Here is a 20,391-nt window from a genome sequence, read left to right as displayed (position 1 = left end):
TCAGTATAGCATATACTCTTTTTTCCAGAAATAGGCAAATCAGTTGGCAGTTTTTATTGGCATTTTCTATAATATAGTTTTAAAGTTCTTAACTTTAAAAATTAGTGAAATGTAGGGATGGCTCAGTGATAGAACATACATGTGCAAGACCATGAGTTTGATGGTAAGTTTGTGAGAGATGTGATGGCAACCTGGCAATAGTGAGGATTGCAGGAGAAATCAGTAACTTTTCTGGTTTCAGATACAGCTCTGATGCATCTTTGAAACTGTTTTTCCATGCAAATCATACTTAAAAGTCTTTGTGGTTGACTCTAATGGTTATTTCCTCTTAAAAGTTGGGAAAATTGAGGCTTAGAGCTTGTGAATAACTTAACTAGCATTAAATAGCTATTTAGGAGCAGCAGAGAGAGTTGGATCCAGGCCTGCCTGACGAGAAACTTGGTATTCTTTCTATTGTGCTAGATGTGGCAAGTTGGTTTCTGCTTGTCTGTGCAATGTAATAATTGATAATGACTGCTGCCTGCAGCTCCACTGAGCACTTGGGAATTAGTGCTGGAATTGATTAGCAATGTCTGTCTCTGCACAGTCGTGGAAGAGTGGAAGGTTTCCATGCCTCACAGAGGCTATTCTGGCATTATACTTCCCTCTGATAATGTTGGTGCTAAAAATCTGTCCTCTTTAAAAGCCTTTTATGGCTGGGTGCAGTGTGCATACCTGTAATGCTAGCACTGTGGTAGACTGAGGCAGGAGAAACACAAGTTCAAGCTTAGCCTGGGCAACTCAGTGACTTAGCTGATATGCAGAAAAGTCTGTTGTGGCTTTTCTTGGCACCACAGAGCTGCATATAGTCGGAAGAAATTTGGCATGTTTACACAAGTCTTCCTTTCTTGTTTTAGATCTGGGTTTTTAAGGAAGATACACCATGTTATTCCTTTCTTAAGTAAGGGCCTGCTAAGGGGCTGTCACTAGTGACATATTAATATGAACAGTATTAATGCTTAGAGATGTAAATGTTAGAAAATGACAAAGTCATGAAAAAAGCATAACAATTTTTAGGGGGCTGCAGGATAACAAATTTTAGGGAAAATGGAACCACATTCCATTACTATTTTAATATTTCTTTTAGATATAATTTACTTTTGAAATAAAGAATATATATGTACTTCACTTGTTCATAAAGTTCCTACATTTGCTAAATTAAGTTTAAAAATATGTTTTAGTCAAACAGTAATTTACTCATTGAATTAATTTACAAACAGTTAAGCTTTGGGGGATTCTGCTAATAATAGGTTTTGCCAATTTATAAAAATCAGATAAAAACTGGTAAACTCAGATAGGCTTACTTTCTGAACTTATTCTAAAGCATATAGATTATAGCTATAAACAGGCTCAGTATTGGTTTTTCCCTACTTCATCATTCATTTTGCTGTGGGACAGTCTAGGTAAAAAACATATTTATCAAGTAGGAATACAAATAAATATCATTGCAGACTTTTAATTAGTCCTCTGAAGGAGCAGCACAAGGGTTTTCTGAGAGGATTTTGCTTAAGACTGGTGTTCTGGGAGTGCTTCTCTGAGGTCATCATGTTGGAGCTGAGGTCTGCTGGACAGCAGAGTTGGTGGAAGTAGTCACATAATTATATTTGAAGGACCAGTGCTAGGAAAGTGTGTTTTCTCTAGAGCCCCATGGAGGCTGTTGTAGTTGGAGGAATGGGTATCCAGCTAACTGACTTGGGGAGGAGTTGGCATGATGGAGAGGGAGAGAAGTGATCAGAGTTTGGAAAAGTTGGATAATGGGCAGAGGATCCAGGCAGGAATGTTGGGTGGCAGTTGGGTGTAGAACTCAGGCTCAGAGGAACCAGCTAAGGGAGACGCAGGTATATGGGGAGGTAATGAAGCCATGGCTTGCATGAACTTGTAGAAAGTGAAGATTTGTCTGTAGTAATGCATGATTCTTTGCTTCTTGTACTTATTGACCATTAAAAAAGTATACATTCTAGGTAGAATGCTGCTGTTAAAAGGCCATTCTGTATTGAGGAAGCTATTCCTTTTTCTTCTGTTCAAAAAATGTTATTCAAGCCAGGGATTTTACTAAGTGCTGGGTATGAAAAGATGATGAATAAGACAACCTTTTCATCTTTAAGAGTCTGCAGGGGAGACAAGAAAATAGATTAAATTATTGAGTGATTTTGCTGACTTCAGTATACTAATTTGTTAAGAGAAGAAGAAAAGAGATTTAGGAAGCTCTTGCTATGTGATAAATCCTGTGACGTCTCATTTAATCCCATGGCAGAACTGTCATGATGAGTGTGACTGTTTTCTATTAATGGTGAGCCTAAATTTCATAGCTTGCAAGTAGTATACTTAGAATTCATATCCAGGTTTGTCTGACTCTAAAACCTGTGCCACTTCCCTTATGTCTTGTTGCTAAAAGTTCTGTGTTTCTAATGTTTGGACTGCTTATTTTGTATATTAGAGAAGATAAAGGAATTTGAAGTTCTTGAAAGATTGTCACCCAAAAGCAAATATGGCAGGTCTTCTGCTTGTACACAAGAGTAAAAAGTGGTGAAGGTGTTTTGGGCTCAGTGGAAAATCTGTTGATGAAGATCATCTTCTAGATGCTGATGCCTGGATCTATGTAAATCTTTATGAATGGCTTCAGTTGTCAGCTTTAGGCTCTGTCTTCTTATACTTGTACAGTACTTTTATATCAGTGGAGTAGATGAAGAATTGAATGAAGTACTATGCTGATCTCATTGATGGTTGCTAAAATACATTAATATGTTGGATGTCAGAATCAGGATCTGAAAAAATAGTTATCAGGATATGAACAGTGACCTAAATAAAAACATTGGAAATAAGCAGAAATAAGCAGAGATAAAGAGAAACCTCTGGTACTAGGGTCACTAATCTATCTGATGTGAGATAGGGGAAGTGGGGTTTAGTCACAGCCTATGGAGAGGTGGGAATGGCATGAGAGTGCAGAGATCTTATCTAACCCTAACCCTAACCCATTGGTACCAATGTAGGTTCTAGAAAAAGGTAATCAAGAACCTGGCCATACTAGCTTTTGTTTTAGGGGACTAAGAATGGCATATTTCACCCAGAAAAGGGAAATAGCTATAGCTGTTTCAAATAATCTGCTAAAGGACCAAAGTAGAAACCTATGGGTATAAATTACTAAGAACTAACTTTGTAATATAGGAAGAGGGAATCCATAAACTTCATGGTTATAGACACTTTGAGGAGATTCATCATACAGCAGTGTGTACCACTGAGTTTCTTCTCAGTTCTAAGGTTCTGTGTTTCATTGCTGAATCCTTAAAGAGGGTGTCTTAAGAATTATGATTGTGGGCTGGGGATTTAGCTCAGTGGTTCCACTGCTTGCCTCACAAGCACAAGGACCCGAGTTGGATCTCCAGTACAAAAAAAAAAAAAAAAAAAGAATTATGATTGTGCAGGAATGTATTAAAGTACTTTGGAAATACATGGATGGCATTTGTTTTCATTGTTTGATAATGCAAGTCAGAGTCTCTGAATTTCAGGAAGTGGAGTGTTTTGTAGATCCCTGACAGAATATGCTGAACGTGGGATGTCTTTATATCATGGATACATTTTTTTTTTAGTATCCCTAAGTGTTGAGAATCATGTTTGATAAAAGCATTTTACTTGTAATTGGTAGTTTACTTTGTATGTAATTTACAACATACTAATATTTTATTGATAATATTAATCTAAAATATGAGAATCTGATAATTACACTCACATAAAACTTAGTATGTAGCTTGGGAAGAATACTGTATTTTTCTATTTCGGACCTGAATAATAATAATAATAATAATAATAATAATAATAATAATAATAATAATAAAAAAAACATATGAAGAATTAGCTTTGTCCTAAATTGTACATCAAAATATATCTTTCAAATAATAGCAGCACAAATAGAAATTGCCCATTGTCCCTTTTTAAAAATATTACCACTAATTTTACATGTGACTGCTATATACACAGGTATATATGTGTGTGTACATATACACACACACACACACATATGCATATACACATCCACACACAGAATTGACAAAAAAATATTCTTGTGCCCTTTAAATGTCATTTTGTGATTCCAAAAATACATTTGTTCTTAGCTCCTCACCTAAAGAAACTAAAACCAGGATCAAACAAATTGACAGTGATCATCTTTTGAAGTAGTATGAGTTCTCTCCTCCTCTTCCTCTGTGTTGTCAATGCCATCATTGTTAGAGCGCATACTAAAACATCCTTTCCTCCTTGTCTAATATCTTAGAATTCTTCTCCCTCTCCTCCCTCCCCTCCTTCTCTCCTCCCTCTCCTCCCTCTCTTTCTTTCCTCTCTCCTCTCCTTGCTTGCTTGCCGCTAGCTGTATTGGGGATCAAATCCAGAGGTTTTCTAACACTGCTACATCCCTAGCCCTTATTGTTTTTTTATTTTGAGATGACTCTGAGTTGCTGCTCAGGCAGTACTCAAACTAGTGATCCTCCTATCTCAGCTTTCCTCGGTGGTGTTACAGGCATGTACTACTGCACCTAGAATTCTACTTCTCTTGATTCTTTCTCTACCATTGAATAATGTGTCAGGTAGTCCTGTGTTGACAGAAGGCCTTGTGTTAATAACAGATTTGAAATTCTGGTGTTTTTGTTTAAGTCTTTAAAAACAACTATTTTGTCATGAGTACAAGTAAAGCCAAGTGTGTTTAGGCGCAAGGCTGTGTGTTTTCCTACCCCACTGTGGTGATCATGTGTGAACTTCTGATGTCCTGCCACTCTTAATGTCCCTTCTGTTATCTGGAAGAGAGAGAGTCACTTTGGTTACTGGTTCTTAGGAAACTGAGAATCTTGGAACTTTATGGCTTGACGAGAACTAGGCAACTCTTTATGAAATAAGGGAAGAGAATCTTTGGTGCTTCACTCTTACTTTTGGTAAACTGGTTTTTTGGCTATTAGGTGTACTGACCAAGAGTATATATATCTATCTCACCACTAATTTTTACATGTGTCTGATGTAGCAGACGTGTAAAATTAGTGATGATATATAACTGACACTCTGACAGATGGCTAGTTGAGTAGTAATGCTGAGTTTTTATTTTTGAGAATATTTTTCTTTATGTGATCAGTCAGCATTGCTAAATAGTTATTGAGTAAATATAGTCATCAAAGATATTTGTGTGAAATGTAAGAAAAAAAAAGTGTAAAGCCTAAGAGTATGGTCATTTGGGTCCACGTGAAAGGTAAGAATTCATGCATGAAAAGTGAAAAAGTAATACACAGTGAACTAATACAAGACAACCCAGAAGTCTGTCACATGCCAGCATCTGGGAGATCCCTTGACAGGTGCTACCCACAGGAAATGCTGCTGGAGTGTAATAAAAGATTGGTGGCTGGGCGAGGTTGCTGGTGGGGATTAGGGTCCTTTGTGCCCTGCTGATTTCTGCCCTGAGTGGGTGGATGCTAGACAGACAAATGCTGAACAGCTGATTGTAGTCCCATTCCCCTTCATTCTCCAGCCAAAATAGTGTTTATAGTATGTTTAGGGAAAAATAAAGGCTTTTTAGAGCTGTATTTGGACAACCTCACAGAAAAGCCAACACAAATTGCTTCATGATAGGGCAACTATTTATAGGTCACTGTAGCTGCCCCTGATTATTATCAATACAGATTTCACATAGCTATAATTTATGTGTATACCAGATTTTAAAATTTCCTATTATTTTCTGTGTACTTGTGTCTGTATACCTACTATGTCGATAGGGTTTTGCTTGTTCCCAGCTTCTGTAACTGTTGAGTAGTTGGGTTATTTCATTTTTTTCTTTAAACAGTTACAGGTAGTTGCAGGACTCCAGGTTCTGGACAGCCCCTTTTAACTCTGAGATCCTATATGAGTTTACTAATTTGATATTCACTGTTCTTGTGAAGGTAGGTAACTTTTCTCTCAGTGGGTGAGAAAACTGACTTGCTGCTTAGTCAAGGTCATAGATGGTGGAAAGTGGTGGTCTGTGTGATGGTGTGGTGAGTCCTGCAGATGCAGATACCCCTAAATGAAAAGCCCTTGTCCCACTGGAGCAAGTGTCACAGGTGGAACAAGATGTTGCCACTCTGAAAGTGTTATTACTACCAAATTATCTCCAAAGAAATTTTATATTATTTTAAGTCTGTTGGTTCAATACTCATCTACTCACATCAGGTTTGAGTATTTTGGCCATTTCTTTTTGATAAAAGTATTGAAAAGTTTTCATTAGTGACCAATATGAGAACATTTTCCTAATGATTCAAAAGGAGAGCTGTTTTATTGTGTGGCTTCTTTATTAATCCAGATATGTACATAAAATTGTAGATCAAGATATGATAGTTCTCCTTTCTGTGGGTTTTTGTGAATCCTTTCTAATATTTGGTTTAAGGAATTGGGTTGAGAAAATCATAAGAAACCTTTAATAAACTATGTCCTTAATTTGATATTTCGGAACAAATATAATTACATATTTTTACTATAAATACATGTGTAGGTGTATTCTATAAGAATGACACCAAAGGAGTTTCTAAGTCTAAAAAGTACAAAGCATATCTGAAGTATTCTAGAAGTATGTATTAAGTGAGTTGTCCTTTAACTTGGTAATCTTAAACAATAGATGTATTCCTAGGTCAGCCTCAGAAATCCTACTTTTAGCTGAATTGCGCTACACAGTATGCCTAAAATCTGCACACAATTATACATTGTACTCCTGCTTAATAATCACACAGATGGGAAACCTCAGGCTACTGGAAGATATAGGGACTCAAAGGAGACCCAGAAAAGAAAGAATCTGTGTGTGTGTGTGTGTGTGTGTGTGTGTGTGTGTGTATACATTCACAAATATATATCAAAAGTTTATTTGAATATGGTGGAATTACATGGAAGTTTTATGAAGTGATAAAATTGCTTTAGAAGCTCAGTAATTAAAACCAGTCTAGACTGGGTGAGATCTTTTTGAAAATAGTGGGCTTTAAAGCATTTGTCTTGATGGAATTGAAAAGTATAGAAGTTGTGGGGTGCTATCTAGAAAAGAAAAATATGCTTGGAATAACCTACTTGGACAAGTATCATTCTTAATGTAGTTAATGTCCCTGATACAGCGTACATTTTGTGTGAGGAGTAAAAATGGTTATAGTAAAAATAAATCAATGGAGGATAGGTGGTAAAAATATATAATTGTTTCAAATGATGTGACTAAGAGGAACAGTTGGCCTTTATGTTTTCTAGAAGACTCTTAAATTTGACTTGGATTTTGGTTTCTTTAAAGAGCTGGTAGTAAAAAGCAGGGGTTGAGGTACCGTAGTTGTGCATATTTAAAAATAGAGTACACAGTGGAATGAATTTGAATTGTGGATGAATACTTTATAGACCTAAGAAAAGTTAAAATTAAATAATTTGTACAATTTGTGTATCTGTTTTCTTATCTAAAGTCCCATTGGTTTGATGAATTTTGAAAGGTTAGATAAACTATTTCATGTGTTTGATTTTTAGGAATCTCAAGGTTCAGCTAACATTTTTGACACGAGTGCAAATTAACTGAATTTTAAGCAGAACTGTGAGTTGGCAGCAGAGATCAGACAGATACTACAAAACGGTTTTAGTCACTGATAGATGAATTTGCTATACTATAGCATTAAAATATAGAGATTATAATCATTTTTCCATTTAAAGTTTTGGTTTAATTATACCAGTTTTTGTGGGGCACTACTGAAATGAAGTAAGTAGACCTTTCTATCGCCTTAGGGTCTCTGGATTGAATGGGAAGGTAGGGCTATTGCAGAGCTCCATGTTGGACAATTAGATTGAAATGTGATTTATGCAACCCTTCTGTGGGCAGCTTATTTCTTTGGCTGGTTTTAAAATCATCAGCCCAGACTTCATGTGTTTATGTACATTTGGTTGTGAAGCCTGCATTGGTTTCATAATAGCAATCATTGCATTGTTTTGAATGAAACCATATGTTCTTGTCTAGTCTCTGTCATTTTAAGTATGAACTTTTTCTTGGCTGATGAAGATAATAGTTAAATTCCATAAAATTGTGAATTTGGAGCAGATCTGTTCTCTGTAGGAGGGTGGGACCTAGAGCAAAGCACCTGTTTCCTGCTATGTCCTTCACCTAGTTTGTTCAGTGGTGCTCTGTGGATCTCTCAGTGCTGAAGCTCAGGTTCCTGCAGCACAGGTAGCTGCACCTTTTCCAGCCTTCTCTAGGTAGCATCTCTGTTGCCTTCAGTTGGGATTCTGATAGTCTCCTTCAGTAAATTTCCAGAGCAGCCACTGAAGCTGTTCATTTTCCTGCCCCTAGTGCCTGGCAGTATGTGCAGTCACTAGTGAAATCATTAAAATCAGTGCATATAGTCCAATCAAATCATTAAAATGAGTGAGTGTCAGGTAACAAGATGGAAGAAGGGAAAATGTCCACATGCCTTGGGGTGGGAGGAGTATGAGTGGAGAGAGACTGGTAGTTCTCCCAGCCTTTTCAGTTTGGTTTTGGGAGTTCATTCTTGGCTTTACTTTCACCTCTGCTTCATGCCTCCATTCCTAGAGTTCTAGTTTCTGTCCTAACCTCTTGAGACTACCACTGTCCTTGCCTAGGTCATTAGTCATCTTAGTCAAGTGTAGTGAAATCTTTTAACCTTCACCTTAGTGGTATTCGGTACTGCATGTGACAACCCTGTTTCATTAGAGCATATGACTCTTATCCCATGACACTATACTCTTTGGAATCTCACCACAGTTTCTGATAATTCTTTGACTTCTTTATGGGCTCATTTTCCTCTCTTTTGCTAAAGTGATGAACTGAAGATTTGTTTCACTACACATGGTTTTCTTTTCATATATAGTCTTTTAACATAGTTTCATGATTTTCTTCCTTCCTATTTGGTTAATTTATCTAGCACTTATTGAGCATTTATTATACGCCAGACACTTGTTTGACTTATGCCCTGCAGAGATAATAGTGAATAAAATCAAAAATCCCCTGCCCTCTGGGTGCATACTTCATCAATGTGGTGAATTTTCTACTCATTTTCAGATCATAGCTTACTTGCCTCGCACAAACTCAGTGTATCATTTTCCTTTAAGTATTTTTACCTGGAATTCCCACTAGCACCTCAGCTTTTGTGTGTAGAGGATGGGAGAGGGTGGCTTCACTGTCACTGTGTATACCATCTCAGTTGTTTTACAACCTGTCTTCTGTCACTTCCCAGTCTTTAAATCTTTCTCAGTGTGACCGGAAACTGGATTTGGTGTTTTCTTGCTCTACTAACAGTTCAGGACTACAGCTGCACCTGACAGCACAATACCCTGATCTGCTTTCTGCCACTTTCTGACAGAGGAGGTTTACTGACAGGTGGCTGTGAACACCAGCCCTATGTAAAATCACTAAGTGGTTCATCCATAGGATGATATCAAGTGGTCTTTATGCACCACCCCCCTTCTGTTTTCTGCCTCCTTCAGCTGCTTCTCTGCAGTCTCCTGCTTTAATTGATCCAAACTGCGTACATTTCCTCAATTCACCAGACAGTTCATCTCCTTTGAGCCCATGTCTTGTGCTGTCCTGCTTTTACTTGAACCTGTTCAGGCCTTCCAGTGAGTATGTATGTACCATGTAAATATCTTGTCTGGCACATAGTAGGGATCACTGCATGGTTTTGAAGGAAGAAAAGATCTAATGAGTGCATGTCATTGGGTGTTGTAGCCTTGGATCAGCGATTTCTTGCACTGTTTACTCTGCCTAGGGGTTAAGGGCCGGCTGAGGCCCAGCTTATGGCTCTCCTCATGCTTTGGCATTGAGGCTGGGGAACTGTGCACTAGACCAAAAATAAAATTCAGAGTCTAGTTTTGAACTGATTATCTTTGTTAGGATGCTTGCTTATGCAGGGAAAATGGCTTGTGACTCTTAGACTGGAGCTTATTCCTGTGTGCTAGTGATCTTTGAAAAATTTTACCTTAGACGTTTGTATTATCTAAAAATCTGCCCTTTCACTTTTTAAAGAACATTCAGATATGGTAAAAAAAGACTCAGATTCTGGCCAAAAAAGAAATTGTTCTAGGGACATGTTGAAGTCACTATTGCTAACTAGTATCCTTTGCCCTTATTCCTAGTAAGTTGGAATAAGCAGAGTGAGCTTAATAAGTATCATATTTATTTCCTATATGCATAATATAATTTCAGATACTTAGGATGCAAAAAAGTCTTCCTTTTTATTTTTACTTTAATTCCTTCTTAAAACTTTCTTAAAAGTTAAAAAAAGGTATTTTATCCATTTAGGTTTTTTTCTAATATTCTTCTGGATTTTTGTCAGATAATTGGTTTAATATTTTCAAAACTAATAGTTGTGTTTTTAATGCATGTGGTGACATAACAAAAATTGTTTGTAATGAATAATTAATTGATAAACCTACATCTTTGTATATTTCTTCACAGGGCAGTCCAATGGACCCAGTGGTGATGAAGAGACCTCAATTGTATGGGATGGGCAGTAACCCTCATTCCCAGCCACAACAGAGCAGTCCCTACCCAGGAGGTTCCTATGGCCCCCCAGGTGCACAGCGGTACCCCCTCAGCATACAGGGCCGGGCTCCAGGGGCCCTGGGAGGCATGCAGTACCCGCAGCAGCAGGTGGGTGCTAGTTTTTCTGTCCTCCTTCCTTTTTTACTCATAGCTTTTTCTTTGTAAGATTGGTGTTAAGAGAGTTAGGGACATTTCACTGGTTACTGCTTTCTTTTAGCTTTCATTATTTCTTTAAAGATAGAAAGTTGAACGTTACAAAAAAATGGACAAAATGCCTGTTGATAGAAGGCCAGTAAGGGCTACCTTTATTTTAAAGATGTGTCACGTCATGATTTTGCAGATAGTTGTATAGTTGTAAGCTCTGAAGTGAAGTTGGTGTTCTCACATTTCTGAAGTCATTCTCAGATTCTGAGTTGTGAATAAGCTATCTTTAGGTGAATTTTCAAGTGATTCAGAAGTCTTCCTGGAAGATAGCATTAGCTTGAAAAAATTATTTTGCTTTCATTTCTTAGACTATTTTCTGTATCTGTTGAAAAAGATTTCTGTATTTTTGTGGGGATTTGATCTAGATTTGTTGTCCTACATTTTGATGAGTTTTGTGTTTTTACTTAAATATAAGATATTTCCTGCTCTTGAACAGAAGATCTGATCTTTCTCTTCTTTTCTCCAGAGTCAAAAGGAAGAACTGCAAATGACCATGCACCATCTAGCAGTGTAACCCTACAGTCTTGGATACTTGAGAATGTGTCCTTGTTAGGCTGGCCCAAAGAAGCATGCAATTTGGAAAAGGCTGAATTAGATTTAGATTTGTTAGGGTATTTAGTTACCAGGAATACCAGAAAGGCTTATTTATAAATTACCATACTGTGCCTGACACTCCCAGAGAGTATATCAGGCTGGTGCCATGTGTGTTTGTTGCCTTCAGACTAGAGCATATCAGTGCTGCCCAGTAACTTATTCTGGAGGTAAACAGTACTTTGTCTCAGGAAATTCTCTGTATTTACCCAAAAATCTTTTGTAGGGTAAAAAAGGTGGATGTTCTTTGCTATTGTCAGTAGATTTCACCACCTAGTCATTAAAAATTAGCTACTCAGAATGCCAGCAGTCATATACTTAATTATACTCTTAATTTTTGTCACATTATTCCTTTTTTTTTTAACATTACTCCTTTCTTTCAGCAATATTTTGCTTCCTAGAGTAAAAATCTTTAGTTGAGGCTGCTAATTTGAAGAAGGTAATTTGTAAATGATAAAAAATTAAAGTGATTTTTGTCTCTGTTTCCCCGATTACCCCTAACCAATCTCCCATACCCCATGGAACCCTTTTAGAGTTTTAGGACTATGTCTTTATGGAGGGGAAGAAATCCTAGGCAGTTAAAGTCTTCCTTGTCTTCTATAGCTGATTTGATTTGGAGCAGAGAGTTCTGTATGATACGATAGTTCTGTATGATACTTTGGCCTCAGAAGGAGAGAGGCAGGCAGGTAGTATGCAGTAGCAGGGTTAGTGGAAGAAGTGCATGCTTGCCATGCTGCCTCTTGTTTTAGTACCTTCTGTCTTATCATATCTCCCTTATATGAGTGAGGTTGGAAAGTTGTTTTCAGTGGTACTTTTTAGGGTAAGAACTAGATGCTCCTTTATCTCTTTTCTGAATACATTAGTCCTACTAAAAGTTTGTGGCATTGACTCAGTTTGTAGAACTAAAGTGGCAGTCAAACAAATGGAGAGAGGATATAAAAATATGATTTCTGTTCTGGGAAATTTTATCCCTCCCCTACCTCCACGAATAAGGCTAAATTTAAAGGACATACAGAAATATAGTATGTATAGGATATCTCATTTTTGTTAGTTTTTGGCTTTATTTAATTATTGTGATTCTTCTAAACTTGTATAATATAACAGGTTTTCGTTAAGGGAAGAACTTGGTGAATATTGCTTATCAAGTATTTCAGCAAGTTTTGAATTAAGATTTCAGATTAGGCATTTTATTGCTAGTGAAAAAGAATAGCTAGCCATTTTATTGCTAGCCAGTTCTAAAAGAACAGATCTTTCTCATAATGAGAGGAAAATAGTGTGTATCTGTCTAGTATGAAACTGTGTATCCTGGCTGCAGAAATGTCAAGCTTTCAAAATATTGAGTTAATGGTAATCAAAGGTCTACTGCTTTTTTACCCTTTTAGTTATGATACGATATCTTGTTTTGAAATTTAAATACAGTATTGAAATAAAGTATCTTATTTTGAAATTTGAAAAGCTAAAAGTAATTGAATACATTTTTGAATGTGAGACATTTTAAAGGAAATACAGATTTTATAACATCAGGTCTATGTAAACAATTCTTAATTGTTTTGAAATGGAAAAGAATTAGTGAAGGATTTGGGTAAAAGTTGTTAGGTCACATGCATTTGTTTTGTTAGCTTGAATCTTTGGTGAGGAATTTTCAATGAGTTTTGGGAATTATAATTGTGTTCACAAGCCAGTTCCTGATACTGTGATTGGCTGCTAGTCCTATCTATTTTCTTCCAGTATTAATTTAATTGGCTTTGCATTGTTGTAGTTGTGACTGCTCATGTTCTTCAGTGAAAGAGTTGAAAGATAATTATGATGTTGAGTATTTATTGAGTGGACATCACTACCTAGACAAGACTTTGCTTTGGATGCCTTCCAGAGGTTCCTGTGTTTGGTTTGTGAACTTTTGATGAGCTGAATCCAGTTCATTTAATATTGCTCATATTTCTGCAAAGGATTAAAATGCAGGAATTCAAGTTTGTAAATTGAGTTGCCCACTTAGACAAGCTGTGTGGCCAAGACAAAGTTGTCTTTGGCTCAGAGATCACAGTTTGATTCCACTCCTGTGACAGGAATTTTAAATGACTATTCTGTTAGAAAGAATTGCAGTGCTTGTATGAAAAGTAACATGGATAGTATCTTACTTTTAAAATTGCTTTTTGTCTCAGAGTCAGGAGGAACTAGCCCCTTAGTGTTTGATTTTGATTTGTATGGCAATAATTTCATTTTTAAAATGTACTCATGACTGGATCATCGAAGCATGACATGATAATAGTACATCATTTTTGTCTTTATTAACTGGAACTAGATTTGTGTTCTTTCACTTGCTGATTCTCTCATGTCATCAGGCAAATACATTCCTTAAAGAGGTTAGTTTTGCATGTTTCCCTAAAAACTCGTCTACTGAGTTTTTATTGAGATGAGAGGGGAAATGAATTTTCTTTGCCTCTGTGGAGAATGTTCTGCCTCCAGGCTCCTGGAATTCGAACCTGGGGATGGTTAACAAAAGTATAGTGGTTGATTTCATTTAATGCAGAGAGCTACATAGATATATAATCTTGAAGGTTACTAGAATCTATTTTGGGTTTTTTCTTTTCTGAAAACACCAAAGTATTCTTTACTGTATCAGGGTTGTGGGTGAGCAGAGGTTTATTTCATTTTTCTTGTCCTCTGTGACTATTTATTAATACATGTATTTTTGCCACCTTGCTTTAAAAAAGATTTTTATGGCTGATTGTGGTGGTACATGTCTGTAATTCCAGCTACTTGGGAGACTGAGTCAGGAGGATTACAAGTTCAAGGCCTGCCTGGGCAACTTGGTGAGGCCTCATCTGAAAATGAAAAAAAAAAAAAAAAAAAAAAGATTGCAGTAAAGCTTAGCAGTAGAGTGCCCCAGAGTTCAGTCCCTAGTAATGCAAAGCAAAATAAGGTCATACAGACGGAAGTCCTAAAAACAAACAAAAAAACAGTGAGGATACAGACTGTAGAAGTTGAGTTTTTTATTTGAGTGAAGTAGGTTTTAATTATGCAATATGGGATTTTCCCTGAGTTTTGGGGTTGATATTTTAACTATCCTTACTTTGTTGCAGGTATTTGATACTGTGATGCCTTGTTGGAATTATACAGCTGAGGAAAGGGAAAGAAAATAAAATGAGCAATATAATTTCATGAGTGCTTTTATAATGGGAAGATATGATTTAGTGTTTTGTTTTTTTTTTTTTTTTTGGTACTGGGTACAGAATTCTTGTCCTTGTACTTCTGAGGCAGGCAGCAGAACCACTAAGCCAAATCCCCAGCCCTGATTTAGTTTTTTAGAATCTATATTGTGAAAACATTTACAACAAAAAATGGAATATGATCATTCTTGAAAGTGGCAAAATTAAATACAAATAAATTATTTTTGTTGTAGTGAGCTATCTTAGAATTTAAAGTAAAAACTGAATTAGAAACAGGTTCCTTTTTGAAGAGGTCTTTCAAAATCAGTCTGTATTCTAATTTGTGTCTAATTTATCGTCTGTGCTCCTTGTTTATATCTATTTTGCTGCATATTTTTTGAGTTAAATACTTATTTTAGAACATAAGCATTTTATTTGGTAGCTTCTTTACAGCCAACACATTTCTTTCAGTGCAAATGTTTATTTTGGCTGTGGTTGTTTTTGAAAAGGAGATAAACATTACAATCATCTGGCTAAAATAAATATTTTCTTTGAGGTTATTAAGGCTGCCGAGCAATTTCTAGGATTCTCACCTTCGCTTATATTATTGGTCAATTCTGGGAAATATTTTCCTTTTAAGTGTGAGTGAAATCATATTTTGATACAATGTTAATAATATCTCTGAAAGAAAGAATAAGTAGAGAGAGGAGGGCTGCTTAAAGATAAAAAAATTCTAGAGTATTTTTGACGTGAAATGTTTGTTGGATTTGGTATCTGAATCCTAAATGTGATTTCCGGGGTCAAGGCTTAATTTTGATTTTGTCTACAAAACAACTAAGACCTTTTCTTTTTGAGAAGTGTGATAGGATCAGAAAGGAACACTTGACATGGAGAGGAATGAATGTCTAGAATCTATTTTATGTTCAAATCTTAATTTGAATAGTGTCTGTATTTACTCAGAGACATTGACTTGTTTTTATGTACACATGTGCTCTCAGAATGTTTGCATGATTGTATTATCACAATGAGATATTTATGTTCATATTAAATATATTTTATGTATGCACATATATACATATGTAAATATACAACTAAATAAAATGAAGGTAATTATTTTGACTGTTAAAGTAATAAAATGCTGTGATATTTCATTAGTTACAATATTTACAGCATTTTCAGATATTCATGTTCTATACCAAGTGATTCAGAGCCAAGCAGCTTTGCTTGTGCACCTGAAATGTTTGAAGTCCTTCCAGCTGATTGCAGGAAGGCTATAAACAATAGTCTTTTGTTGGCCATATTTTGTCTTGGTCTCCTCAGTTGTTCATCAGCACTGAACATGAAGGTATTTAAGGTTTACCAACAAAATGCAGCTATACCTTACATTTCTGCTTCCAAGTAGATAGCAGATGTTACTAGCTTTGATGCCCACGTTTTCTGTAGATGGGAGTTTTGTACCACAAAAATATTTTTGAAAAGATTTGTAGATACGGGATATAAATTTTCTCCCTAAAATTTACTTTTCTAGAATACTTAATTGGCTTTATTTACCTTTTTTATTATAGTTGGAAATAACCATATTTGAAACATTCAGTTTATTGTTGGTAGACCTGTTTAGAAGAGATTATATTTTGAGTTAAATATAGATTTTTAACTCTTTAGCTATTTTCCTAAAAAGGAAGACAAGATTAGATTACAGATGAAAATTTAATGAAAAAACATGAGATGATTTCACTTTTAGTTTGTGAAGTTACTATAGTAGGAAGTTTATAATGATATATTTGCTTTTTACTGGAGCATTTATATTGGAGATTATGTATAATGTAGAGTGCCAGTTCTCTGCTGATTGTAATATTTCTTCATACATATGATTTCTGTTGTATATTTTCCACATGCATACTTTGAATTTAAAATTTCTGTTAAGCTTTTCTATTAGAGTTTGTTTGTTTGTTTATTTATTTTTGTTTTGGTGCTGGGGATCAAACTCAGGACTTTGGGCTTGTGAGGAGGGAAGCGGCACTACTGAGCTAAATGCCCAGCCCTAGAGTTTTATTTTTGAGATGTAAGTCTTAGTTGTATGCTTCAAGTAGTATTGGAATGATTTGAGTATATTGGAAATAAATTTTACTTGCTTTTACCAAAGAAATGTTAAATTTTACTAATTCGTCAACTTTTTTTTTTTTTTTTTGGTACTGGTGATCAAACTCAGGTCCTTGCACTTGCAAGGCAGGTGTGGGAACCACTGAGCTAAATCCCAGCCCCAAATTTTAATAATTCATATAAAGGCAATACTTGTTATCTGTACAATCAACCAGCCACATTGTGACCACAACAAAAGTTCCACAAAATAAATTGAAAAATAAAGCAATTCAGTGGCTTGTGTTAGATGAGTGTGAAACTTTGCTCAATGTTTGAATTTCCTAGACCACTTTAAACATCCCCTGTGAGTGTCCAGATCAGTGCCATCTGACTATGGAGGTCTCTGTCATTTTCAGAGGTCCTGTCCCATACTCATGACTGCTCTTGGCATCCTTGAGTTAGAGTTAGACTATATGAGCCATGATGAGCTGCTCATACCCTTTGAAAGCTTGTTAGAGTCCCACATGGAACGGAAACTCACTGTGTTGTGGAGGAGTGAAATCAGCCCAGGATCAGGGGAATCAGTGCAATAAATTATTTTCTGGTTTTAAATTTTACTACGTGTAAAGTTATTCTCGCGTAACTTCTTTTGAATACCTATGGTGTTATATGTTGCACTTTGGGAATCCATATTGATGTATGGAAAATTTTAAGGTTGACACACTAATTGGAGATACAAGAAGAAGCAGAGAGAGACCCATCTGTTATTTATGTACATTACCACTGTGACAGTAATTCTGAAAATAAGTCCATGTAGTGCATCACTGGGATAAATTGTATGAAATTAAATTGAAATTGAAGTAAGTTTCAGGTTTATGTTATATGCCATGACTTTCACTTCTCTTTAACCACCACGTGGGGCTAGATGGCTTTGCTTTGTTTTTATTTTATAACAAATTTTTTTCTAAGAATGCAAAAAGGTTGATTCTTTTATATTTATAGCCAGACAGTAGTTAAAATCTTCACAGCAAAATATTCATTATGGTATTTTATTTTTATATGCAACAAATTTATTTGCCCTTCTAGTTTTGAAAAATAACCATAAATCTGTAGTGAATGAAATTAAGAAAATACCATTGCAGAAAAAAATGATGGGTGGTGGGAACTTGAGGGGAGAAAAGAATTTTAAAGAAAAGATTCAGAGAGAAGAGAGAGGCAACCTTATTTCTCAGAGATGCTCTGTGAGTCCCTCCCTTAACCCAGGGAGTCTGGCCTAATGCAAGCTTTCCCAGGCAAATACTATCCAGTGGAGCCAGCATTAGAAAGGTGTGAAATTTTGGAGCTGAGACCCAAGTATGGGAAATGTATATGTATGATACCTACATCCCTTGAGTAATTAAATAGCCCCATCCCCAAATTTTAGTCACCAGATACTCACTTGCAACAGTGGAAGTTAGTCAGCCTCCCAGATACTACAGAGGAGTATGTTTAATGTAGAAAACAAACTGTAGTCCAAATAAGTAGCTGCATTCATGTCTCTTTATTGGTACAGTATTGACCCAGAATAATAACAATAACTACTAAACAGACCACTAGTGGGACTGACTTTTGTGGATTAGTTGAAGGACAAGATCCAGGTAAAATTCTATAAAAATATGTGTTAAATGTAAAAAAAATGGTCATTTTAGTTAATTTTTAGTAATTTATTTTTACTTAATGATCTTGAGACTTGGCAAAACTATCTTTCCCTGGACAAATTTGGGGATGAGATAGGGATGAATGCTTGCTGGTAAAGCAACTCCCATCTGCAGAAAGCACCACAGAAAGGACAGGCAGGGATTGTTTGCCAGCACCAGCCACCAAGGAAAGAAGAAGCAAACTTGCCAGCTGCAGCTCTTAGAATGCTAAAAGTCAAAATTAGATGTTCCAGTATAATCATTACTTACCATAATTTTCATTGGTTCCAGGGAGACCTAGGGAGAAGGAAAAGGGCAGAATAAATTATTGGCCTGTGGGCTCTGTGAACTCAGATACTTTCTTAGAGTAGTTAGCCAAAAAATGGACCTTCCTTTCCTTTAATTATTGTATTGCCTTGGAATTCCCAGCATGATTTTCAAGTATTTAAGTAGCTATTTTCCTGACATTTTAAATGTTTTCCTCCTTGGAGGCTCTCAGTGCTGGACTTCATGGAGAAATAAGGTTTACCTTCTCTTCTTTCTGCCATTGGTCATAGAAATGACATGGTCTTATTCCTATGAAACTGCCTAAATTTTGATGGTGTAGTCTCAGAGGAAAGACTAGAATTCTCTTCCATAACATCTTGGCTGCCAGGGAGAGCTGGCTATTTTTCTGGCTAGTTTTGCTGAGTTCTCCCCCATTATTTTTTCTGAGTAAAGGAAGACAGAGTGTTACACTGGCAACATCATTGGCCTTCAGGACATCAGATGCATCACAGCACACTTAGCGTAATTCCAAGAATTAAAGTATGTTTTCTTTTCTTTTTTTTGGTACCAAGGGATCAAACTCATGACCTTGGCTTATGAGGCAGGTGGCGGCACCACTGAGCTAAATCCCTGTCCTAAAGTATATTTTCTACCATATGTAACAGGCCAGGAGAGTAATAAAATACGGAACAGAGAAGGAGGGAAGGGACTTTAAGAGGATTCACCTCTGCCAGGAAATTAGCAATACTGCTGACACACTGAAATTTGGAAATAAGCAACATACATCATTTACTTCTGAATCAAAATTTTCTGTGATCAGTCAAACAATTTGTCATTTGAATGTATCCAGTTTGGGAGAGAGGCTGTGAATTTGATTATGGAGTGCTAAATTATGGAGGCAGAGTTATTTTGTTAGGAAGTCTTTATAGAGAACACACAATTATTGTCAACAGTTCAAAAGTTTCTCTTGTGTAAAAATTTCCCTCCATTTATCTCCTTTTGTGGTTTTCTTACCTAAGTGGCAGCCCCATACTTTGTTTGTAGGGGCCAAAACACTTGTCATCTGCTTTTTCTCAACCTTTTATTCTGTTGGATGAGTCCATTGGCTCTTCGAAATACATTCAGTAAGGGGCACCTCTTATCACCTCACTGGCTCTACTGCCTTGGTCCAAATGTACTATCTCCCATGTAGATTAATCTCAGTGGATTCCTTGCTGGAATCCTCTTACCACACCAGAATGTTTTCAGTATAGCAAGATGGCCCTTGCAGAGGTTGTGTGTCAGGCATCAGCTCTTTTCCTGATATGCTCCATTTCACTTTGAGGCCTTAGGGCTCTCCCATCTTTATACACTCTGTGCTTTATCCTTTCTAGGACTATCTTTTCTTCTGGTCCTTGGCCAGAACTTGGGAGGGCGTTCTTTCTTCTTTAAGATACCTCCTCTGACTTACAGTGAAACTGTATGCTCTTACTACTTATTACCTGTTTTATTTTCCCCCCTCCTTGTGTCACCACCTCAGCTGCAGTTGTACTTCATTGTCTTAATTTTCCTCTTAGAACACAAGCTTTAGGATGGCAGAGACTTTATTTTACGCTTGTTCTAGATTTATCATCTAGAACTGATGTGATACTACATAGTCCTTTTAACAAATGAATGAAAGAATTTGCAGAATTCTGGACTTTGGCCAGTGATATCTGGATGCAAAACTATCCAAGTGCTTTAGTGGTCTGTCAACATGTGTGATCAGCTGCAAGGTGGACTGCACAAAGGCTCTCATAGATCCCAGTGAAATCTCTTCCGCTGGTGTTCTAATACATGAGGCTAGAGACTGTATTTTTTATTATTATTATTATTATTTTTTTTTTTTTTT

General features: G+C 36.3%; 1 protein-coding gene and 1 long non-coding RNA gene across 5 annotated transcripts in view; one reads left to right on the top strand and one right to left on the bottom strand.

Moving 5' to 3' along the window:
* Positions 1 to 1,509: 1,509 nt before the first annotated feature.
* On the bottom strand, positions 1,510 to 4,869 carry LOC104862973. 2 transcript variants are annotated; one of them, XR_780459.3, is made up of 4 exons: positions 4,761 to 4,869; positions 4,157 to 4,236; positions 2,516 to 2,804; positions 1,510 to 2,147 (listed from the first exon to the last, which is right to left on the bottom strand). It is a non-coding gene; the product is annotated as an uncharacterized LOC104862973 (long non-coding RNA). The 2 variants fall into 2 exon arrangements; XR_780460.3 differs by lacking the exon at positions 4,157 to 4,236.
* A 372-nt stretch (positions 4,870 to 5,241) lies between these two features.
* The window catches only part of Arid1b (AT-rich interaction domain 1B), a 350,262-nt gene continuing 335,112 nt past the window's right edge, over positions 5,242 to 20,391 (top strand). For all 3 annotated transcript variants that reach the window (XM_033763302.1, XM_033763303.1, XM_033763301.1), the window contains exons 1-2: positions 5,242 to 5,266; positions 10,472 to 10,666. In XM_033763302.1, the coding sequence (XP_033619193.1) occupies positions 10,481 to 10,666 (186 nt within the window). In that variant the 5' untranslated portion in view covers positions 5,242 to 5,266; positions 10,472 to 10,480. The remainder of the gene's footprint in view (positions 5,267 to 10,471; positions 10,667 to 20,391) is intronic.

Source organism: Fukomys damarensis, unplaced genomic scaffold (assembly GCF_012274545.1).
Source record: "Fukomys damarensis isolate Sample0158 unplaced genomic scaffold, DMR_v1.0_HiC HiC_scaffold_14, whole genome shotgun sequence".
NCBI lineage: Eukaryota > Metazoa > Chordata > Mammalia > Rodentia > Bathyergidae > Fukomys > Fukomys damarensis.
Note: the sequence above shows the minus strand (reverse complement) of the source record. Positions and strands in the feature narration are given on the sequence as shown.